This window comes from Anabrus simplex, chromosome 2, assembly GCF_040414725.1.
Source record: "Anabrus simplex isolate iqAnaSimp1 chromosome 2, ASM4041472v1, whole genome shotgun sequence".
Taxonomy (NCBI): Eukaryota; Metazoa; Arthropoda; class Insecta; order Orthoptera; family Tettigoniidae; genus Anabrus; species Anabrus simplex.
Genome location: NC_090266.1, coordinates 714,571,246 through 714,596,983, shown reverse-complemented (window position 1 = coordinate 714,596,983; position 25,738 = coordinate 714,571,246). Strand labels below are relative to the sequence as shown.

General features: G+C 38.4%; 1 protein-coding gene across 1 annotated transcript in view; it reads left to right on the top strand.

The window, feature by feature from the left end:
* The window catches only part of LOC136864400 (26S proteasome non-ATPase regulatory subunit 6), a 121,382-nt gene extending 96,824 nt beyond the window's left edge, over positions 1–24,558 (top strand). Inside the window, exon 7 of the mRNA XM_067141344.2 lies at positions 22,889–24,558. Coding sequence (XP_066997445.1) covers positions 22,889–23,063 — 175 coding nt within the window. The 3' untranslated portion in view covers positions 23,064–24,558. The remainder of the gene's footprint in view (positions 1–22,888) is intronic.
* Positions 24,559–25,738: the final 1,180 nt, after the last annotated feature.

Here is a 25,738-nt window from a genome sequence, read left to right as displayed (position 1 = left end):
TTAACCACGTGGCAAATGTAAATATTAAGAGTTGGCAACTGGGTTTCGAGATCGTGCTCTGCCGATAAAAATTGATATAAATGACCAAAATCTGCCAAAACGTCAATTTAGAAGTAGAGCCATGCGGAGTTCTTTTAATTTTTTAGGCCTACAAGACGTGTACTACAGTTCGTTATCATGTGCTTTCTATCTTCCTCACCCCCCCGACATCTGCTTCAAGTTAACGGCAGCAGATGCGACATCGGCAACTTATTCTTAGAGATTCTTAGAATCTCTTCATATGCCTATATCGTCCCTGCATCCTACTGGTTCTCACAACCACGGGCGTAGTTTCTGGCTGTTTCGCAAGTACCGCATGGACAAGCCGATATTGAGTTTATTTTCCTGCTTTAATCCTTGTCATGCTAAAGGTCATGAAGAAAAGAAAAGCAGGTTCGAAGTAGCAGAAATGAGTGCGTGGGAAAGTATTGGGGTATTACGTGCGACTGATAAAGACGCAGTAGCAACACTAGCACATCTAAACGTAAACAGTTTCTTTTCCTGCGAGAATTTTATTTCATGTCTCCTCATCCTTGTGCTACGTTCTAATAATGCGATGTAATAATTACGAGTGACACGATAGTACAATGTTTAGCTCGTATAAAGGTAAAAATAACTTTCTATTTTATGCCAACACGTGGTATCGCAATGCCTCTGCGTGCGTGTATCAGGCCTCTCACCAACATCCAGCTGGTTATCAACATTCGTTCAACTTCGTACACGATCGGGATCTTTCGGCCGGCTGTTTGGCGGCATAGTATGTATCAGCTGGCAAGTCTGCTGTTTCCTGCTTAGAGTCGGGATGTTTCTTTATTTCGTATTAGTTCTAACTAATAATGGACACGGAAAATCTTATCAGTTTAGTTCCAAACCGTAATTTCCTCTACGACAAGGCCCAACAACGTAAGAGGAAGGAAATGAGCAAGGGAATGAAAAATCAAACAGGTTAGAATATTAAATTTTGTGGTAGATTAGGCCTATACGGGTTATTTCGCAATTATTGTTGACCTTATTTCAGAATCATATTATCATGTTGAAGTCCATATACGGTACGGTATGTCAGTACGATAATTGACATGGCTTGGAATGTACAGTACCGGTATGTACCGTGAACATTTTTGCAAGTGGCATTCCCTACCGTTATCGTTCATGTATTCTTAACAAACAGTACGGTAATGCATAAGAAGCTGCTGTGTTGTGGACAAATACATTTTTCGGTTTTTAATTAATGTTGAGGCCACATCGATTAATGACTTCACCCTGTCGCGGCACGCAACTTACTGCATTAATGTTTTATCAAACCATCCATTGCGTGCTTTGTGTTTCCCGCGTAGAATCCCATTCGATTCTATTCTGCTTGATGTAAATGGTGGAGTGGAAATTACGACTGATGGGTTCGATTCGATTCCACAAGATGAGAGTGAGCATCTGGTGTCCGTGTTGTCATAGCGTGGCGTCATATGGCCTTGGAAAGCCCGGAGAGGCTCCATGACAGGTGCAAGCGGTCTAACACAGGGTTCGACTTGCACGGCGACTGGAAGGTTCTAACCATGACCTGCTTTGAGTGGACGTTTTCTATCTCAAGGGGCTCTAAAATTTGAACTGTTTAACCGGGAAATATATTTACAACAGAACATTTTAAGCGGGATAAATATACATATATCTTAATGCAACCGATCAAGGGACCAAGAATATCACACTTCTTAGGCGGGAAAACTTCTTATGCGAGAACTTCTTAACAGAGTTCCACTGTATATGAAATTCAAAATTGAATTGAACTGAGAGGCGAGCTAATGGGAGTCGACAAGTGGAAGTACGGAATTTGCCAAGCGATTTCAAGGTGTCTTTCACTGGTTTTACTGTGTCATTTAACAAAATAATTTTTCCATGTCTTCTGGCTTATTCCGGTGGTCTTTCGATCAGTGCATGATTTAAATTAATCATTTGTTGGTGAGCCAGGCTGAGTGGCTCAGACGGTTGAAGCGCTGGCCTTCTGACCCCAACTTGGCAGGTTCGATCCTGGCTCAGTCCGGTGGTATTTGAAGGTGCTCAAATATGACAGCCTCGTGTCGGTAGATTTACTGGCACGTAAAAGAACTCCTGCAGGACAAAATTCCGGCACCTCGGCGTCTCCGAAAACCGAAAGAGAAGTTAGTGGAACGTAAAACCAATAACATTATTATTATTATTATTATTATTATTATTATTATTATTATTATTATTATTATTATTTGTTGGTGATGGCATTGTGCATTAACGGTTTAATGCTGGTTTCTCTGCATGGCTCTCAAGTCAGTCTACCAGAGCGTGTAATGTCTTTCACAGTGAAATCGCCACGTTTAAATTGTCGAAACCATGTGTCTCGTGTTCTAATCGATGGAACGTGTTCACCTTAAGTTTCTACCAGCAAACGATGACTTTCCACAGCCTTTGTCTTTTGATAAAATAAGAAAAGCAATGTGTGCCGCAAATGTTCTTTTTCAGGCACAAATGTCGACATGATCAGTGAACGATACAACACAGACACTAGTGTTTGGCAGATTCAACATGTATGTGTTGGTAGGTTAATGTCAGACGAACAAAGTGATGTATGTGTCAAATTCATACGCTGCATACTGTTTGCTGGTGCCATCTCTTAATGAAACCGGAAAAGACATATGCATACACCTGGTATAATAACCTTTCACCTTTATGGCTAGTTTCATTTAGCCATGGGGGCTTCTGAAATCTTGATCCCCATTTGGGGCTCATGGTAGATACCATGTAAAAACACTTTTTTCTCGCTTCTTTTCAGATCGTGTAAGTCGCTGTATTGCGGTTTGTCCTAGAGAAATTGAGGAAATAGTCAATTATCCAAACTTCTAGGTTTGTGATTTTGATGATGAATATGATATTGATGTGAATGATACTATTGATATCGTCGAGCTACCACCAGATCACATAGACAATATTTCATACTGTGAGGACATTGACAAAACTGGACTAGATGATACAGCGGGAAGACTGGAAGCGCATACTCACTGATAAGAAGACTATGAAGAAATTGTGCAACCTGACGAGGAAGATGAAATCCCCCCCCCCGCCCAAGAAAAAAAAGTTAAGTTTAATATCACTTCTAAGCGGATAAAGGAAGATGCAACATACAGTAAGACATATCCTGACTCAAGAAATTGAGTAGCGGAAAGTCAGTCTGACAACAGCTCTAAAAGAAAAGACCGCAGTTGAATGTTTCAAAGAATCTTTTGATGAAACAGTATTGAGATTGATTGTTAGTGAAAGCATTCGATATGCCTCCCAGAACAATAATCATGGCTTCCAGCCAGAATGTATCAAGAAGTTCATAGGGATTTTGCTTTTCACTTGATATCACGCCCTCCCTCAAGAGCACCTGTATTGGAATGAAGATGAGGATTTAGATGTATTGATTGTGCGGAAATGTTCGCGTTGCAACAGATATCTTGAAATCAAACGCCGCATTCACTTCAAACGACAACTCACTTCTGGATGGCCTTGAGAGAGACAAAGTGTTAATTCGTCCCTTATTGGACTTGCTAAATAAGAATTTCATGAAATTTGGCGTTTTCTCTGAACGCCGCAGTATCATTGAGCAAAAGGTATCTGCTATGGGCATCGCTACTTGAAGCAATTCATCCGCGGGAAGCCAGTGTGATTCGGTTTCAAGGTATGGGCCATGTGCTGTTCCCAAAGTGGATACTGTTACCACATATCTGTGTACAAAGGAAAAACTAATGATACGAGTGATGTATCACACTAGAACTTTCTGTGGTACTGAAAATTATTTCCATACTATAAACTCCACAGCTTCACAATATCTATTTTGGTGATTTTTTTTACTTGCTTCCATCTGATAAAAACACTAACAGAAATGGGATTGATAGCGACAGGGACCGTACAAATGAATAGAATAAACAGCTGCCTTATTGGGAGCTAGAAGAACATGGAGGAGGAAAGAGGAACCTATGACTTCAGCAGCACTGAAGCTACACTGAGATCTTGGCCGTGATGTGGAAAGATAACAGCTGTGTGAAGATGCTATTAAACCACGAGACAATACAGCCAATAAACTTCGTCCAAGGGTCAGAAGAAAGAAATCTACGTCCCTCAACCAAACCTGGGTGGAACGTACAACAAGCATATGGGGGACATCGATAAACTGGATTGGAATGTACATAAAGACCGGATCAGAGTACAAGGAAAGAAATGTTATTTTCCATTAGTGACTAATGCACTGGATGTGGCATTAGTCGATGCGCACATCATCTACTGTCTCACAAACGGACATCTCATTGCTTCAGTTCAGAATGATGGTGGGAAGAGAATATCTTGTTGAGTCATTGGCCATTTCAGACCTGAAGCTTTTTTTTGCTTTACGTCGCACCGACACAGATATGTCTTACGGTGATGATGGGATAGGAAAGGCCTAGGAAGTGGAAGGAAGCGGCCGTGGCCTTAGTTACGGTACAGCCCTGGCATTTGCCTGGTGTGAAAATGGGAAACCACGGAAAACCATCTTCAGGGCTGCCGACAGTGGGGCTGGAACCCACTATCTCCCGATTACTGGATACTGGCCGCAATTAAGCGACTGCAGCTATCGAGCTCGGTAGACCTGAAGCGGGCTGGTTGTCCGTCATACCCTAAGCCATCTATGTCACATGTTCAACAGACATCAGAACCTCCAGGAGGGGACACATGATTGAAAGTACAGACTTGGGCAAGCAAAGAAATTGTGGAGTGTGCAAGAAGAATGCCAGGAAGCAATTTTGTGTGTTCAGTGTGAAACTGCAGGTTGACTGCTTTGCTACTTGGCACAAGAGCTGATGATGTGAGACACGCAGTGAAATCTGCCAGTAGAAACTTAAATCTCTGGAAACTGCTATACGACTTAATGTATGGACATGAAGAGACAAAAAGCATGTGGTTTGCAAGATAAATTCATATAAACAGTGTTGTATGTGTAATGAAAGACTGCAATATTGACTACTTTTATGTCTGAAACAAAATGTCATGAAGTGTAAAGGTGTTATCTGCCATGATCCCCACTTGGGGATCAGCATAAATATATTTATTACTCGTAAAAAAAAAAATTTAAATTATTTTTCATTTTTCAGTCATAGAACTCATTAGAGTACCCAGAAAATAACCATAAAAAGTTATTAAAAATTTGGTAGTTAATGGGTTAATGACTGAGAGTTGAAATTAAATGATACTGAAGTTTGTTGCTGGAATGAAAGATGACAGGGAAATCTGGAGTACCCAGAGAAAAACCTGTGCCACCTTAGCCATGGAGGCTATGGGATTAAGGGTAGATTATTAAAATCAATCAAAGGCATTTATGTTGGCAATTGGGCTGCAGTGAGGATTAATGGTTGTATGAGTTCTTGGTTCAAGTTATTTACAGGGGTTAGACAATACTATAATATTTCACCTTTTCTGTTCATAGTTTACATGGATTATCTACTGAAAGGTATGAAGTGGCAGGGAGGGATTCTTTTAGGTGAAAATTTAGTTAGCAGTTTGGCCTATGAAGACGACTTTGTTTAAATGGCAGATTGTGCTGAAAGCCTGCTCTCTAATATCTTGTTTAAATGGTAGATTGTGCTGAAAGCCTGCTCTCTTGGAACTTAAAAAATAGGTTCACTTTGCTTTACAGGAGTGAAAGCTTGGTGTACTCAGGATATCTTATTTGTGAGTTAGAAGTAACAGACATGCAAGTAGCGAGAAGGATTGCTGATACAAACAGGTGGGAACAATGGAAGGAGGATGTTGGTATGAGGAGATAGGGCTAAGTAGGAATGAACTCTATTGATTGAGCTGTACGCATGAACCGGCTTCCTAATAGGGTGAGGGTAAGGTATTTGAGGCCACAGAACTGGTTACAAATAGAGAATTGTGTGAGCGTTTAATAAATTCACAGAGGCTTGCAGACTGAATACTGAAAGGCATAACTGTTTGTAGTGAAGACGTATGTACGAAGTATTATCTGATCCTGTAATGATTCAGGAGTCCTGTAAGGCAGTTTTATTGGACCTTTTTTGTTCTCTTGTATAATACAAATAGTATGAGTAATGAAGTGGAATGACATAAGGCCTTTTGTAGATGTAGGGTAGTAAATAAGTTACATTATTGTGAGCAAGTGCAGAAAGTCCTCCACAATGTTTTGCATTGTTGGATGCGCTTGAGAACGGTTGGCTGTTGAGAGAGCTCTTGCATTATTGTAGTGATAAAGTAGTGAAAAACTATTGAAATAGCTTAATTTTGTGTATATCTGATTCATTTAGTGCTGTTTATATAGTGGTGTTTAGTGCCTGTTGGTAGAAATTGGGAGTAGTAATAATTATTTAAATTTTGTAACAAGTAATTCAGTTGGTCTTCAGTAAATTACGTTTTCTAGGTTAAGTAGGCTAGCTAGGTGCACCTTGTTTCGAATTTAGGTTTAGGTAATACTTTAGGTAACAATATTAACTTTTAAAATATTTGTAAATATCTGTAGCTTCGTTGGTTGTACTTACAAAGGCAGATTATCATAAGGAATAGTACCGTAACTTCTGCAGCAACTTCTCCGGTATTTCGTATAGATATACGTTCAAACTATCGCAAAGGTAATAATTTACTACATTAAAAAACACGATACGCCTGTAAACTTCCATTTAAAAAGAAGTTAAAGAGATTACACGGTAATAGTTAACAGTCGTATTGTTATTGTTTATTGTCGCTCCTCATATTCAAATATTGGATTGTTGGCTACAGTCGTGAACAAAGGGTGTAGTGTAGCCAAGTAAATATAAATAAAAATCAGCTGACCTTGTATTCCATTAATTTGTACTTCTGAGTAGGTAGTTAGTATCTGTAATTTATATTTCGCTCCCTCGATCTTTCAGTATTTATGAGCGGTTAGCTAATAATAATAAAGTTCATATATCCCAGTATTTGCAGTTCAAGTCCCTGGAGGAGGAAGAGTAGTAGTAGTAGTAGTAGTAGTAGTAGTTTTGATAGAAATATTTGAGAAATTATTGTAGACAACCTCGTATTTTTCAGTAGGCCTAATTAAGGACACTTTTTTTTTTTCTCCGTCCCGTGGAGTAGGGAAAATAATAGTAATCCACCAGCTGTAATAATCACATAACCACATTTCAGTAGAATTGTAGTGAAGATAAGGTATAATATATTAGATAGTATCTTGCCAGTTATATTCGTGTTTTTCTTCGTGTACGGCAATCCTTTTGATACTTAAGCATTTAACCAAACTCAGTGTAGTGTAGTGTAGTATAGATACATTGTAGTATAGATACAGTACATTTAGATAGTGCCGTATCTTGCCTGCTATATTCGTGTGTTATCTGTCGTGTATATCTATTAGACTGTAATACTAATAATAATTTCTCTAAGCATTTAGCTTCATTGGTAATCTTTGAGTACAGTAGTTCTTGCAAATTTCATTTCTGTTGTGCTTAGTAGTGACATACGGTACGGTACCGGTATCGTAATTAGGATACGTCTGAAAGTAGTTTAAAAATTACTGTAGTGTACTGTACAGTAGTATACGAGTAATATCCTATTAGAATTTAGTGTGCTTATTTTATTATTGTAAAATATTTGTGTAGTACTGGTGTAGTAGAGGTATCCGTAGAAACTCTCACTAAAATATTGTTGAAATTAGGATAGGCTTAATTGCAGTTTGGAATTGTGTAGTTCTTGTGTATTACTTTTGATATTCAGTAATTAACAGCAGCTTTTATCCTGATAGGGGTTGTAGGATAAAAAAATAGAGCACGACTAAGTAGTATTGTAGTGTAGTCGTATATTAATTACCTTATTGTTGTGTACTATCCCAGACAATATATCCCTCCGTTCATTTATTTTTTTTGCAAATAAGTTATTTTATTTTTTAATTTAAAATTTTTCCCCCGTAAAGAATGGCTAAGTAGCGCGAGTGTACTTATTGTGGGTGTGGTGAGGCATTGAGGAGTATGAGGGAGGAGTTGGAAAGTTTGAGGGAGATAATTAGGATTCTCACAGAAGACAGGAAGGAAGATAGGACTCCCTCAAACAATGTACAGGTTACAGTAGGTGTACAAGAGGGAGGGGAAGGAAAAGGAGGAGTTGTAGAAGACAGGTGGTCTAATGTTCTAAGGGGAAGGAGATTGCAGGCCAAGGGCTCTATTCATGATCAGAATTCAGGACAGGTGTCTGTGCGAAATCGGTAGAACAACAGAGGGAAGATGAGGGACAGGGAGCTGTTGCTGAGATGCTTGGAAGTAGGAGGAAGGGAAAAGGTAGGAAAGGGAAATGTAGAGTAGAGGATAGGAAAAGACAGGTGGAACAGGGTCATGGGAAGGAGAAAAGGGAGGAGGAAGTAGCTTCTGCAGCTATCAGGAAAGATAAGGCTGACCAGGAGGGGAGGGGATCAAATGAGGTGGGTAGAGTTGAGGCTCTGGTCATGGGGGATTCCATCGTTAGACACGTGGGGAAAGTCTGTGGAGGAAAGGGAACCCGGGTAGAATGTTATCCAGGAATTAGGTTGAGGCAGATGTTGAGGAAAGTAGAAGAGAGGTAAGAGGGGAAGGAGAAGGTGGTAGTGTTTCACGTTGGTACCAACAACGTAAGGCAAGCTGATATAAGTACCAACATAGTTGGAGATGTGTGGGATCTGGTAAATGCAGCACGGGTGAAGTTTAAGAAAGCGGAGATTGTTATTAGTGGAATACTGTGTAGGAGGGATACTGACTGGAGGGTGATTGGGGATTTAAGTGAGACTATGGAGTGGGTATGTGGGAAACTGGGAGTGAAATTTCTAGATCCTAATGGGTGGGTCGGAGATAGGGATCGGCGCTCGGATGGCCTTCATTTAAACCGCAGTGGTACGTATAAGTTAGGAAATTTGTTTGGAAGGGTAATAGGGAGGTACATTCAGGGAAACGGGATGGCCTAGGGAGCGGTGATAAGGGAACAGGGAACTGGAAATCAAGTAGGGATGACATAAAATTGTTAGTGTTGAACTGTAGAAGTATTGTAAAGAAAGGAATAGAATTAAGTAATTTAATAGATATATATTTACCAGATATTGTAATAGGAGTTGAATCATGGCTGAGAAATGATATAATGGATGCAGAAATTTTCTCACGGCACTGGAGTGTGTATCGTAGAGATAGGATAGGAAAGGTGGGAGGGGGAGTTTTCATTCTGGTGAAAGAAGAATTTGTAAGCTACGAAAAAGTTAAAGGTGAGACACATGAAATTCTAGGTGCAAGGCTCATTTCTAAAGATAATAGGCAACTTGATATATTTGGAGTGTACAGATCGGGAAAGGGTAGCACTTATGCGGATTCGGAATTATTTGATAGGATAGTCAGCTATGTGGGAAACGACATGGAAAGAAATGTGATTGTAGCGGGAGATCTGAATTTGCCAGATGTCAGTTGGGAAGGAAATGCGAACGACAGGAAGCATGACCAACAAATGGCAAATAAGTTAATATGGAAGGACAGCTGATTCAGAATGTGATGGAACCAACCAGAGGGAAAAATATTTTGGATGTGGTGCTGATAAAACCAGATGAGCTCTATAGGGAAACTGAAGTAATAGATGGTATTAGTGATCATGAAGCTGTTTTTGTGGTAGTTAAAAATAAATGTGATAGAAAGGAAGGTCTTAAAAGTAGGACTGTTAGGCAGTACCATATGGCTGATAAAGCAGGTATGAGGCAGTTTCTAAAAAGTAACTATGATAGGTGGAAAACGGTAAATAAAAATGTAAACAGACTCTGGGATGGGTTTAAAGAAATTGTTGAGGAATGCAAAAACAGGTTTGTACCTTTAAGGGTGGTAAGGAATGGTAAAGACCCACCTTATTATAATAGAGAAATAAAGAGACTAAAAAGGAGGTGCAGACTGGAAAGAAATAGAGTTAGAAATGGCTGTGGAAGTAAGGGGAAATTGAAGGAACTTACTAGAAAATTGAATCTAGCAAAGAAGGCAGCTAAGGATAACATGATGGCAAGCATAATTGGCAGTCATACAAATTTTAGTGAAAAATGGAAGGGTATGTATAGGTATTTTAAGGCAGAAACAGGTTACAAGAAGGACATTCCAGGAATAATTAATGAACAAAGGGAGTGTGTATGTGAGGATCTTCAAAAGGCAGAAGTATTCAGTCAGCAGTATGTAAAGATTGTTGGTTACAAGGATAATGTCGAGATAGAGGAAGAGACTAAGGCCAAAGAAGTAATAAAATTTACATATGATAACAATGACATTTACAATAAGATACAAAAGTTGAAAACTAGAAGAGCGGCTGGAATTGATCAGATTTCTGGGGATATACTAAAGACAATGGGTTGGGATATAGTACCATATCTGAAGTACTTATTTGATTATTGTTTGGCCGAAGGAGCTATACCAGATGAATGGAGAGTTGCTATAGTAGCCCCTGTGTATAAAGGAAAGGGTGATAGACATAAAGCTGAAAATTACAGGCCAGTAAGTTTGACATGCATTGTATTTAAGCTTTGGGAAGGCATTCTTTCTGATTATATTAGACATGTTTGTGAAATTAATAACTGGTTCGATAGAAGGCAATTCGGTTTTAGGAAAGGTTATTCCCCTGATGAAGCTCAACTTGTAGGATTCCAGCAAGATATAGCAGATATCTTGGATTCTGGAGGTCAAATGGACTGTATCGCGATTGACATGTCTAAAGCATTTGATAGGTTGGATCATATGAGACTACTGGCAAAAATGAGTGCAATTGGACTAGACAAAAGAGTGTCTGAATGGGTTGCTATATTTCTAGAAAATAGATCTCAGAGAGTTAGAGTAGGTGAAGCTTTGTCTGACCCTGTAATAGTTGAGAGGGGAGTTCCTCAGGGCAGTGTTATCGGACCTTTATGTTTTCTTATATATATAAATGATATGAGTAAAGGAGTGGAATCGGAGGTAAGGTTTTTTGCGGATGATGTTATTCTCTATAGAGTGATAAGTAAGTTACAAGATTGTGAGCAACTGCAACGTGACCTCGAAAATGTTGTGAGATGGACAGCAGGCAATGGTATGTTGATAAACGGGGCTAAAAGTCAGGTTGTGAGTTTCACAAATAGGAGAAGTCCTCTCAGTTTTAATTACTGCGTTGATGGGGTGAAAGTTCCTTTTGGGGATCATTGTAAGTATCTAGGTGTTAATATAAGGAAAGATCTTCACTGGGGTAATCACATAAATGGGATTGTAAATAAAGGGTACCGATCTCTGCACATGGTTATGAGGGTGTTTAGGGGTTGTAGTAAGGATGTAAAGGAGAGTGCATATAAGTCTCTGGTAAGACCCCAACTAGAGTATGGTTCCAGTGTATGGGACCCTCACCAGGATTACCTGATTCAAGAACTGGAAAAAATCCAAAGAAAAACAGCTCGATTTGTTCTGGGTGATTTCCGACAAAAGAGTAGCGTTACAAAAATGTTGCAATGTGTGGATTGGGAAGAATTGAGAGAAAGAAGAAGAGCTGCTCGACTAAGTGGTATGTTCCGAGCTATCAGTGGAGAGATGGCGTGGAATGACATTAGTAGACGAATAGGTTTGAATGGCGTCTATAAAAGTAGGAAAGATCGCAATATGAAGATAAAGTTGGAATTCAAGAGGACAAACTGGGGCAAATATTCATTTATAGGAAGTGGAGTTAGGGATTGGAATAACTTACCAAGGGAGATGTTCAATAAATTTCCAATTTCTTTGAAATCATTTCGGAAAAGGCTAGGAAAGCAACAGATAGGGAATCTGCCACCTGGGCGACTGCCCTAAATGCAGATCAGTATTGATTGATATTGATTGAGATGGACAGCAATGTGAAACACGGTGAAAAGTCAGGTTGTCAGTTTCACTAAGATGAGAAGTCCTTATCACTTACAGTTACTGTGCTTATGGAATTAAAGTCTTATCACGGGGATCACTCTAAGTAAATATCTTCAGTAAGGTAATTACATTTACGTGGTTGTAAATAAAGGTTACAAATCTCTTTGTAAGGTTAAGAAGGTACGTAGGGTTTGTAGGAAGGATGTAAAGGAGAGGTCATATAAGTCTCTGGTAAGACTCCAGTTAGATTATGGTTTCAGAGTGTGGCACTCTTACCAGGATTGCTTGTTATAAGCACTGGAAAAGAGCCAAGTGGAAGCTGCACAATTTGTTTTGGGTGATCTTTGACAAAAGACTTAGTATTGCAATAATGTTGCAAACCTTGGGCTGGGAAGGCTTGGGTGTAAGAAGATATGCTGCTCGGTAAGCGGTATGTTCTGAGCTTCAGTGGAGCTTATGTAGGAAGGGAAGATCATAACATGAAGATAATTCGTGGAATTCAAAAGGACAAATGGGGCCAATACTAGTTTACAGGAAGAAAAATTAGGGATTGAAATAATTTATCCATGAAAATGTTCTATAAATTTTCAAGTCCTTTGAAATTGTTTATGAAAAGACTAGTTAAACAATTAATAGGGAATCTGCCACCTGGGCAGCAGTCATAAATGCTGATCAACGCTGGACAGGCGCATTGCTTGCCTCTTACATGGAGGCCCCAAATTCGATACCTGACAGTTCAGTGATTATAATACCGTACTGAATTCGGGGCTAGAATAGGGTTCTCGGCCTTGTGAGACCAACTGAGGAGCTGTCTTAAATGAGAAGCAGCGGACACTGTCAAGAAAGCCAAGAAATACAGCTTAGGATGTTATCGCACTTCTGTATCTTCAGTCCATGTGGCCGGGCAGGAGTTATCATGGCAGGTAAATGTTCTAATGTGCTGTTGTCCCTTGGGTTTGGTTTTTCTGTTTAGTTTATTTAGTTGCAAAATAATAAGATTCCCATAAACTTCCACTTACTGGTATCTCAAGTACATACAATTATGTCTGCTAATTGACAGAAATTGTTGAGGAATGCAAAAACAGGTTTGTACCTTTAAGGGTGGTAAGGAATGGTAAAGACCCACCTTATTATAATAGAGAAATAAAGAGACTAAGAAGGAGGTGCCGACTGGAAAGAAATAGAGTTAGAAATGGCTGTGGAATTAAGGCTTCAATTACTGATCCTCATGATTCATGATTACATCTTTCCAAGAAACTCTTTTCCTGTTGTGTTAATTATGCCTAATGTATTTCATAAGATTCACGCCAGTCAGGGACAGCCATTGTTGAACTGGTTTGGCATTTATTTTCCCGAAAGGTACTATGAGCAAACCATACTTATGAACCATAACCACTTTCTTCCAGTACAAACGTAGCACAGGGTTGACTGGTTTTATGCAAGTTGATAACCTTGACTGTCTTGGCACTGTAAAGGAGATAATGTCAGCCACCACCTAGATGTTACCAGTTACAAATTTTATACAGTGCACAGCAAAAAGGAACTAATAAATATCCACAGTCAAGTCGTGTTGTGATGACCACCTGGTAATATCTGGAGGAACTGCAGCTGGATGAGCTGGGAGTGACTTAGTAAGATCAGGGTAGTAGTAGTCTCACAGAAGCTCAGATGGGCAATTGACGGGGCAGTAAAGTACTTGGAAGTCTTGGTTATGGTATCAATAAATTTTGAATGTTTCTAGGTGTGTGACATGTTGCATTGTCTTAGAAAATCTCTTACACCCTAGGGAAGACATTCATCATATATGGTTGTTTACGTGATCTATAAGGATGGGTTCATGATCAAATCGCTCAAGGGTGTCTTCCACCATGGATGAGTGTTCCCAGAGAATGCCGTGAGAACACTTCTCAAACCAAATAGCTACTACCACCAGCCTGGGTTCTTTTGTTTATCCATTTGATGAAGCAGAAAACTGGACTTCTTACAGAAGGCAACCCTTTGCTATTCAGCGATACCATCATACAGATTGAAGCCTTTTCTGCTGATGCCCCTTATTAGCATAACCTCAGAGAACATCTGTGTTCATCAGAGCCCTGTATGCAGTAGCAGACCTGCCACAATTATGGATTTTCCATAATTTGTTTGGATTTCTTGCTAATATTACGGTTAAGGGCATATTTATTACGGATTTTCAATATTTATTTTACTTTCCACATGAAAAAATGACCAAACAAGTTTTATTTTAAATGTAGCACCTGGTGATATTGTGATATCACAATGCGCAAAGAGCATATGTGCATTCATCTCATGCCTCAGTCTGGCCATCAGGTTGGTCTTTGTTCTTGGCTTTGCGGCTTTGCATAATACCGGTATGACATCATATTCAGCCAATGATCCCCCATGGTTCTTGCTCCAGGTTTCTTATCCTGATTATTTTATCATAGGATATAAACTTCATGGTTTTGATCTGTTTTGAATTGTGATCACAGTAATAATTATTTAATTAATGTCATAATGGTCCACCTTTTTCAATACTATAATATGCTATATTATTGAATTACATTCTGTAATAATAATAATTAATATTGTGATTATTTTATGGTTAAGGCATGTTCTTGTGCTGCAGAAATGAAGCTTGCCTACGCTTTCAACAACAGGGCAGCAAATAAAATACTGTGCTCCAAGTATCATAATAGATATACAGAAGAATGGCCATGTTTAAAATCTTTTGAAAATTAGTTTTAACCACGTGTTCTATAGCGTGTGTTATGATTTTTCCGTGGCCCATGTTGATAAAGATGATTGCGGAAGGCACATTTAATCCGTGAAACACGAATCACTTGGATAAAAAAGGCTAATCATAAACCAATAACAAATTTCTTTGTCAATAGTGGGGAAAAGAGCATTACAGACGCAGAGTTGCTTTCTACATCATTTCTTTTAGAACATAATGTTCAATTTGCAGTTTCTGACCATGCAGGCAATTTAGTCAGAGCAATGTTTATGGATTCAAAAACTGCACAATATTAGGCTATGGTTGTGGAAGAACAAAAACTTTTGCACTTGTAAATTTTATGGCTAGTAACAGGAAGACACAATTCGGTATTTGCAAAGCATGCCATTTTCCTTAGCTACTGACGGTGGTAATGATGCCAAAGATGTCAAGGTTTATCGTTTAGTTATTTCATTCTAAAATCTAGAGCTGGGTCAGGTTACTTTTATCGTTATTAGGAAGTGCTGATAATACATGTCCAGGTATTTTTTTTCTTGTTAACAATGAGTTTTCTTCTCTAAATATTCCTTGGGAAAATTTTATACATTTTTTTTGTTTAGCATCGCACTAACACATCAGAGGTTCTTGGCGACTGAAGAATGGGAAAAGGCTAGGAATGGGAAGCCTTGATTAAGATATAGCCCCAGCATTTGCCTGGGTAAAACCATTTTCAGGGCTGGCGATGGTGGGATTCGAATCCACTATTTCCCAAATGCATACTCATGGTTATGCTAATCTAACTGCACGGCCAATTCGCTCAAACAGTCTTCTGTTTTAGTAAAGAGATGTTCATGCATTCAAATCCATTTAACTGCTCGTAAAGCTGATACTCATGTGCCAGTCAATATTGAACATTTTCTGGTTCAAATGTACAAGCAGAAGTGGCTTCAATTACTGAGGTGGAATTTTAAAAAATGTAAGCACCAAAAAGGATATGAGGTTTTGGTGATTGGTACTAAGTGTAATGTTTATTTGAAAGAAGAAGAATTAAGTTGTAGTAATGAGCAAGAGTTCCATTCCTGTGTTGGAGAGTTTTACATTACAGCGTGTGATATCATTGTGAAAAATTTCCTCTTGGTGATGGATTTTGAAACATGCAGTGATTGCTCATTTCAAATTGAGGCAAGGTGTTCAATTTTCATCCATAAAATATTTGTTCAACAGATTTTGCAAAATTATAGCAGATTCAGAACATGATAAATGTGAATCAGTATTTGCATCTTACCAGTGTGACATTTTATCTGATCACATACATTGTAGTAGGATTGGTGTTCTTAGATCAAAGTTGCAGATTTAAAGAATGAAGATGGTCAAATGAAGCTTAACACTTTCAGTAAGGTTATGTTAGATTTTTTAATCAGTGCCTCACAGTAATGCCCAAACAAAAAAATCTTTAGCATTGTAAGAAAAAAATCAAATTGAATTTAGGTCCTCACTAAGTACAAATACATTGTCATTGTTCCTCATTGAGAAACTAAAGATGGCATGTTTCAAGAAAATATTCACTGAACAGTTACAAGAGGCAAAGCATGCTACAACACAATTGTACAGTAGAATAACTGAAGCAGTTGCAAGAAGTGAAGCATGGTACAACAAAATATGTACACCAGAATAACTAAACAGGTATTTAAACATGAACATTTATTTCAGGGTAGATGTATTTTAAAAGTGGAAATTTGAGGCGTCCGTGTCGGTGCATCCCTTTATTCCGCGATTACCCTGATTACTGATTCCCCATTCCAAAGATCGGCAGGTCTGCGGTGGGGTTCACTAAAATGTAGTTATAGGCAGAGGTGCCAACTATTACGGATTGTCCGTAATGATTACGGATTTCACTTCGCGATTACGGCATTACGGTCGAAGGGGAAATTATTACAGAAAAGCAACCTTGTCATGATAAAAATTAATTTCTGCAAAAAAAGGAAAGAAGTAAAAAATATTCAATCTCTTAGAGCATTACTGGTCAACCCTCCTCGTTTCACTGTTTGTACGTTGGCTACTAAACATATTTGGCAGTTATTTGGTCGTCACTTCCTTTAGTTTCCCGCGAGCGTTGTGAAATCACGGCCAGCTACATAGATGTACGCTGCTCTCTTAGCTAGAATGACGCGGGAATGACGTATCAAGTCGGTCATGAGGTAGGCTCTACTCCTTGCTACTCGCTACTCCTTGCTCTGCTGTTCTCCAGTGCGTGCATTTGGCTCTCTGTCATGTTCGTAGAAAGAATGGTATATATTTAGCGCATTTCAATTCTAATTATCCTAGACGTTGATTCGAAAAGTAGTGATTGGTTTTGTGAAATGAAGCGGAGCAATTGTCAAATAGCATCTTCTTCTAAGAAGACAGCAGTGTTACAGAAATATCGAGACAGTTACACAAAGGAATGGCCATGCTTACTTGCCTCACGTGTTAGTGAAAACCACGTGTTCTGCAGTGTGTGTTCGTGTGATTTCTCTGTGGCTCACGGTGGACGAGATGATTGCAGAAGACACATAGAATCCAAGAAACATCACACATACGCCGAATCAAAATTATGAAACCAGTCTGTTTCATTGTTCTTCGTAAAAAGTAATGAAACTGCGGTGACAAATGCCAAATTATTATTCACATCATTTCTTTTGGAGCATAATATTCCGTTATCAGTTTCAGACCACGCTGGAAATTTGTTTAGATCAATGTTCCCCGACTCTAAAATATCTCAGAAATATGGTTGTGCAAGAACTAAAACCTCTGCTTTAGTTCAATACACGGCATCTGAGGCAAAAAAAGGAAATAAGTGAACTTTTGCAAATAACGCCTTTTTCCTTGGCTACTGATGGTAGTACGGATTCAAATGCAGTTAAACTTTATCTTATAGTTGTCTCTTTCTTCAATGCTCAGAGAGGTCAAATATCAACTCTTCTATTGTCATTGTTAGAGAGTAGCGACAATACTGGTGAGGGAATTTTCTCTGTTATTAATAGTGAATTGTCTTCTTTAGCCATTCCATGGGAAAATTGCATTTCTTTTTCATCTGACAATGCATACACAATGATGGGAGCAAATAAAGGTGTTGCCAAATTTGTGAAAGACAGGCATTCTTCTGTTTATGTCCCAGGTTGTTCATGTCATCTCATACACATCTGTGCACAAAAAGCAGCAGCCCAATTGCCAGTCAATGTAGAGAACTATTTGGTTCAGTTATATTCCTATCTTGATAAGAGTTCTAAAAGACAAAACACGTTGAAAGTTTATCAGGCTGTTTGTGCCACAGAGGGTCACAAAATTTTGAAATATGTTAGTACCTGTTGGCTCTCACTTCTTCAGTCTATTGATAGAGTTCTTGAGCAGTGGGAAGCTTTGAGGCTCATGTTTTGTAGTGAGACCCACCATAAAAATGAGACCACCAAGCAGTTTGAAACTGAAATCTTTCATACAAGACCCACACACAAAACTGTTTTGCTACTTTCTTCAGAGTACACTTCCTGTTTTTAACTCTGTGAATATATTTCTGCAACAAGATGCTCCAGCCATACATCTTCTTAGGAGGAAACTTACTGGTCTTTTAACTGACCTATTGGTCAGATTTGTTCAGCCATGTTCTCTTCAGTCAGAATCTACCTCCCTTTTGAGTGTTGAATTCAAAAGGAGGAAATACCAGAAAGCTAATGAGGACTTGGTAATTGGAGCAAAAGCTAGGGCATACTTGAAAGATAATGACTGTGATGAAGAGATGTTTTATAATTCTGTAAGAGAGTTTTATGTGGCAGCTTGCAGTTACATTACCAGGAAATTTGCCCTTGATGATGAATTTCTTCATCATGCCGAAGTTGTAGACATCTCTCTCAGAATGAAGGTTTCCTATTCATCTCTTGAATACTTCGTTCGAAGATTCCCAACTTTGGTCAAAGAAAGTGAACATGACAAACTTGAAGAGGAATTTGCAGTTTACCAGTGTGATACTTTCCCAGAATATATTGTACATGGACCTAACATTGATGTGAATTGGGGCAACATTGCAGAGCTTAAAAATGAAAGTGGACAAATTAAGTATAAAATATTAAGTAATGTTGTATTTGCAGTACTAAGTGTACCTCATAGTAACTCTCCCACAGAAAGAGTTTTCAGTGTTAGGAAAAATCAGACAGAATTCAGGCCTACATTAAGTAAAAATCAGACAGAATTCAGGCCTACATTAAGTACATACACTGGAATCGCTTATGGTTCTGAAGACGAAAATGTCATCTCAGGGGGAAGTATGTTACAAGAAAACCTACACCGAAAAGCAGCTGCTGGGTGCGAAACAAGCTACAAAGAATTTTTTATCGCAGAACTAACAGGTAATGAGCAAATTTTATTGTGTTATATGATATACTTTAGAATAGATTGCTGTAGGAAAGGGCAAATGGGGTGTTTTGAATTTGACTCGTAAACGTTTGTGGGGGGGGGTTAAAAATGGGATTACTGATAACCCACTTCAAAGGTTGGCACCTCTGTATAGGCATTCATCCAGTGGCCTGTCGGTTAATTCTGATGATGAGTTGCTCTACCTGAATGCTAGTAAACACCCCTTTTTTGCAATTTGGATAAATCACCCTTTATACGCATGGCAGCAAAGTGTTATATTTGTATGGATGACCAATAGCATACACATACCTGACTCATCAGCTCATGATGCAGAATGTATTATTTTATGCCCGTATTTCATTTTTGAGATCTGTTTTACTCATTGGTATGGATATTGCTCTGTGTATCATTGTTTTTGCTCCTGCAAATTTGTATGTGTTCAGGTGGTGAGATTCATTGTCCATTGTGTGTGAAGTCTGAGTGGGTTTTCTGTGTGTTTTGTATGATGGATTGTCATTATTTCTACTGGTTGTGATGTCTAAACAAATGATCATCTTGTTAGTTTCTGATTCCATTATGAATTTGATTGACTTGTGTTATAAGTTCAGTGTGATTTCAAACTCAGATATCAAGGACCAAACTGCAATGCCACATATGTAGGCCAAACAAAATGCAGTTTCCATACCAGGTACAAACAATACGAAAATGCATTTAGATACAACTGCATTCAGCCTTCAGAGAGCATGTGTATGACAGCTCCCACCATTTCACAGACATCAACACAAGATTTTAAAATGTTGCACATCGAAAATAAAAGCAAATCATTAAACATAAAGGAGACCATAGAAATACACATTGCAAAAAAGCCGCCAAACCAACCTCAGCGATCGCATGCATCTGGAAAATTCCCCCCATTCATGCTATTAATTGGTAAAGCAACATTTCATGCTCTCTTTCTTTTGCTCTTATTTAAACCCCCAGTACATCTGGTTTGTATGTAGGTTAGGTTTAATCTATCTCTACTAAATTCTTTGAATTTAGACAGTGGCTTGCCACTCAAGACCATTTTGTAAGCTATTATTATTATTTTTATTTTTTTTTTGCTTTACGTCGCACTGACACAGATAGGTCTTATGGCGACGATGGGATAGGAAAGGTCTAGGAGTTGGAAGGTAGCAGCCGTGGCCATAATTATGGTACAGCCCCGCATTTGCCTGGTGTGAAAATGGGAAACCACAGAAAACCATCTTCAAGGCTGCCGACAGTGGGACTCGAACCCACTATCTCCCGATTACTGGATACTGGCCGCACTTAAGCGACTGCAGCTATCGAGCTCGGTAGCTATTATTTTATCACTGAAAATAAAGACATACAAAGTACTCTTTAACACATTGAGTGGCAAGCCGAATATTGCCCATTATTTCACTGATACAAAGCATGAATTTTAATCATATTTCCCCAGTGCGTGAGCAATTATACATGATGTAGGTTGTTTATACAGTCTAGTAATATAATTATATGATGTACTAAGTAAATAGTATCGCATCATACCAAGGTCATGTGTGACACCTTACAGATTCGCATTACTTTTTCTTAGACATAAAATATATCATGACACCATTCTCTGTCACATTTTTTTTTTTTTTTTTTTTTCCCTTGGTAAAGGGATGGAATGTATATCAGAAATTATTATATTCTTCTTATACTGCTTTTCCCACACCCTGGTTGGGTTGGGGGCACACATCTGGACAAAACCTGATTTATGGCCAGATGGCCTTCCTGACCAACCCTATGTAGAGGGATGTATTCACTATTGCCTGATGATATGGTGGTTGGTAGTGTGATGTGTTGTGAGTGTTTATGAAGAGGAGAATGTTGGGACAGACAAGAACACCCAGTCTGAGAGTAAGAGGGTTCCAGGTTCGATTTTGTTTTGGGTCAGTGATTTTAATCCTGTTTGCATAATTCCTCTGGACCGAAGAGCCCCATAGCTGACCGTTTGGTCAAGGAATTCTGAATGTGATAACTTTACTTGCAAATTCAAACTAACCAGCATGAATTCCGTAAGCTAAATATTTATGAAAACCTAATGCTAGTAAGTGATCATATTAAACCTGAATAATGCTACTAATTTGAAAATATTTTCAAACTGCTCACAAACCTATTTAAGCTTCACATTTACAATATCCTTTAGTAAACCTTCTTTATTTTTCCTAATCATGCCATTGAAGCATGTCTTAATGGTCCAGGAGCATCTCGGGTAGCTCAGTTGATGTGTAGCAACTGTCGATGCTAAGGAAGTAACCACTGTCCTGATATGGGCCCATAAGTTTCATTACAATGGAATGTGATTGTTGAAGAAGGTACCTTTGCCAGCATGTACAATTGTTTTGTAAGTGTACTGCGTGTCATTGCATAGCCATGAACAAGGAATCTACAATGTTTGGCGTGCATGCAATTGCAAGGTTCACCATTTGCCAATCAGTGACTTTGGATGAAAACTGTGGCACCACACAAAGTAGATATACGTAGCTTGAATGAGTCATGTCCTTTGCTCTTCACGTAGTACCAGTGCATAGATGGCACAGCTCACCTTGAACAGCACATGGCCCTAAGCTCTGCTGTGCCACCATATAGAGTCACACCAACTCGAACTTCACGAACTGTGTGCCACCATACGGTGTCACGTCTCAGATTTGAAGACCAGCGGGAAACTCTATGGTGGCACGTGGCACCCCGTGTGTTAGTTCTTTGCTGCACATTTATTTCTAAATCATTATCGTGCACTCATTTTCCAGTACACATAAAAACATTAATCCCACTGGAGATTGCTCTGATGCAAGTATATCTGGGGGTGGATTAGGTTATACTTACCTATACTAAATTCCATGAATTTAGGCTGCAGCTCACCACTCAGGACCGTTTTGTAGGATATTAATTCACTACTAAAAATACAGACATACAAGGTAATCTTTAATTCATTGCTGCACTTTTATTTCTTCAAAACTATTATCATACATTTGTTTTCTAATACACATTAAAACAAATAGACCGCAGCCACATAGCACTTCCCACTCTCTCCACTAAACAGAGTTGTTCGCCTTATGGCTTCACCCTAACTATACTGCAGACAAGTTTGTGCTAGCAACCAGAAGTTGAATCATGCGACCTGGATTCAGTCCAACTGTTGGCGCTGGAAGTAACGAATGTGAAGCTGGTTCAGCATAAGTACAGAAAACTTTAACAAAGTCACTAAAGTGGCAATAACAGAATTCTACATTCATATGATATGTCTCACTTGTTCATAATATAACCAATTCACAATCGCTGACAAGTTTATACAACATAAACAGTATTGTACAGTTATATGCATGGTTAAAAGTGATTTAATAGAATCAGAGTATGTTCTTGTAGAATGAAACATGTCATTCATTGATGAAGATGTATTTTTATCAGAGGTCCTTGGCAGATCTACTGGCATGTTAACCCCTTTTCAGGGCAAATTCTGGAATTTAAAGCTCACTTAATTTATATAGTTATTTTAGTGATTAGTTGTATATATTTTCAGCTACTTTAAGTTTAGAGTGAAATATGTGTTTATGCAGTGTTCACATGGCTTGTTCAAGTAATTAAACAGACGTAGTAATTAATTTGTTCACAAATAAAGACAAAATTACTCTGAAAGAGTGGTGCATTCTCTCTCTCCAGATAGTTCCTGGCCTCATATGAAGGAGTGCATCAGCATTAGCTCCAGTACAGAATATTACTTGTGCATGAATTTTTTTTTCTTTTTCGAATAGAGACCTTTGAAATTATAAGTAATATTTGTACCCTGTTGGATTTTTTAATATTGTATAGATTTGGTTATCAAGTTGTTGTTTTTGTTTTACAGAGAACTATCTCGCTTCATTTCTGCTGGCCGTCTACATTGTAAAGTGGATAAAGTTGGAGGTGTTGTGGAAACTAATCGACCTGATTGCAAAAATTGGCAGTATCAAGCAACTATCAAGCAGGGAGATATCCTATTGAATAGAGTTCAGAAACTTTCAAGGGTGATAAATATCTAATCAGAAGTGCCTGTTGGATGTATTAAGTATTACTTGACTGGTAATTTTGGTAGAGAGAAACACTACAATCCAAAATACTGTATTCACTCTCCTGTAATATCCCCCCCTTTTTTGTGTAATTTTCAACTTAAAAAGTAGGGGAGGGTATAATATTTGAAAATTTCACATAATATAGCTCAGGTTGGCATGGTTTAAAAGCAGAAAAGGATCATCTATCATCTTGCAATCAACACACAAAATAGTTATTTTAATCTAGACGTTGTTTGCACAAAAAGTCATATTAGCACACACAAACAGTTTTGTATCAACCCCCTCGTGTACTACAACATCTGACTGGTCACATGACTAAACACAACACCATAACTGCTCAGCACTGCTTGGCAGTCAAGGCTATGCAGCATTGCATTGTCCAAAATCTTGCATCAAAACATTGTAATTCTGTCACTTTATCAGTATAATCTGATGGAAGCTGCTGGAACAGTGATGTCATTCTCCGCAAACATAGTCCTTTTTGACGCATAAAGTGTTCTGAGTGCCGCGCTGAGTGGCTCAGATGTTTAAGGCGCTTGCCTTCTAGCCCCAACTTGCAGGTTCTATCCTGGCTCAGTCTGGTGGTATTTGAAGGTGCTCAAATTCGTCAGCCTCCTGCTTGTGTCTGCTGTGTCCACCTAGGTTGTGGAGCTCGTAAACTGAAAGGAAATAGAGAAATCTGTGGTGGGAGTAGCCAAGACCAGTGCATGCATGGTGCAGAAGAATGGGTTTTACCGTTAACTGAAATGTTGCCCTTTGTGCCTGGGCAATTGAAAGATTTTTTCAATCCCTCTTTCCAATTTTTTCCCCCCTAATAATTGTTGAAAATTGGGGGGGGGGGATATTATAAACAAGTAAAAACAGTATTTTCTGTTGTAAGATGAACCCACCAACATTCTATTATGGAAACATTAAATTATATTCTGAAATCTTAATAAATTTGAAAACAAACACAAAATTCAGTGATATATTTTGCATTTTTTTGTTACAAAATGAACTCAAAACATGATTGGTTACACTAACAAATTATTTAAGAATTAATAAAATTTGAATTACTCTCATAACTTGTTTTCTTTTGTTGAGTGTAGCTTATGAAAACATGCAAATTATCTCTGGAAAAGGGAAAATGTTCACAACATTCTAATTCTTTGTAAGTAATATTAAGTTACCATATTTGCACGATTTTTTCGATCCCTTTTTCTGTTTTTTTTTCTTTTCCTATAATTGTTGAAAATGGGGAGGGGGTATTATAAGCAAGTAAAAACAGTATTTTATGTTGTAAGATGAACCCAACATTCTATTATGGAAACATTAAATTATATTCTGAATTCTTAATAAATTTGGGAACAAACACAAAATTCAGTGATTTATTTTGCATTTTTCTGTTACAAAATGAACTCAAACTAAACATTTGTTACACTAACAAATTATTTAAGAATTAATAAAAATGTATTTGCTCTCATAACTTGTTTTCTTTTATTTTATGAAAATTTGCAATTTATTTCTGGAAAAGGGAAAATGTTCACAACATTCTAATTGTTTGCAAGTAATATTAAAATTCAATTACCATATTTGCGCGAATAATCCTCGCTGCCGAATAATCCCCGCACCCTTATTTTAGGAAGGAACATTTTGAAAAAAAAATATGAAGTTAGCTAAAATTCCTTCCATCCAAAGAATAAAATTGGCATAACCAAACAGTTGATATCACTCCATGAGATCTTTACGCATTTATGAAATTCTAGAATCCCCAAGGACCATAAAACTCCACTCAGAAATGGCTACAGGCTTAATCTTCACAGCCAAGAAAGTATGCTGAAAAGATTTCTGGGCATTATCTCCCAAATAAGGGTTGGCAAAAGAAACAGTCCACTACCTTTCCAGAAGGGATTTGTAATTGAAATTAAGTCCTTACTCAGACTTTTTGAGAACCTGAAAGGGCAAGGTATTTCTTACATACTAACATCGCGCCTAAACCAGGATTGTTTGGAGAACTTTTTCTCTCGTGTTCGTGGGTTGGGAGCTTTTTATAACAACCCAACTCCATTTGAAGTGAGAGAATTAGGCTGCTGTTATTATTGGGAAGTGCAAATTCGATTCCTTTATCTGGAAACACGTCGGTCGGAGAAGACTTCAATGGCCCATCAACAACTATTGTGAAACCCGAGTCCGAAGAAAATTTAATGCTCTTTGTCACAAATGAGCTGTGCATTGACATTGTTGACGAGTCTTCAGAGACCGAAATGTTTGTCGAGGACGTCGAAACCAAGTTGGTAAGGGAGGAGAGTTCATGTCGATCGGTAGGAGGGGAGGATGTCCCCTAAGATTCCCTAAAATACCTTGCGGGTTATATGGCTTTCAAGTGTTGTTCGATTGATGAAACTCTTAGTGCCTCGAAAGAAAACTGTTCACTGCCACGAGAAGAGACCTGTAACTGGATCTCGGGTTATTTGAAAAGGAGGCCTCACACGTCCCAGTCATGTGTGGTTAAAAAACATTGCCCAGTTCAAAATTACATTTGGTGTGTTTCATGGTCAGGCTTGTGGCAAAGAGAAATAGTATGTGGTATCAATAAATGATATATTTATAGGAATGACAAAATGAAAATCACAGCACAGGTAATAAAAAGTGATCGACCCACGGCA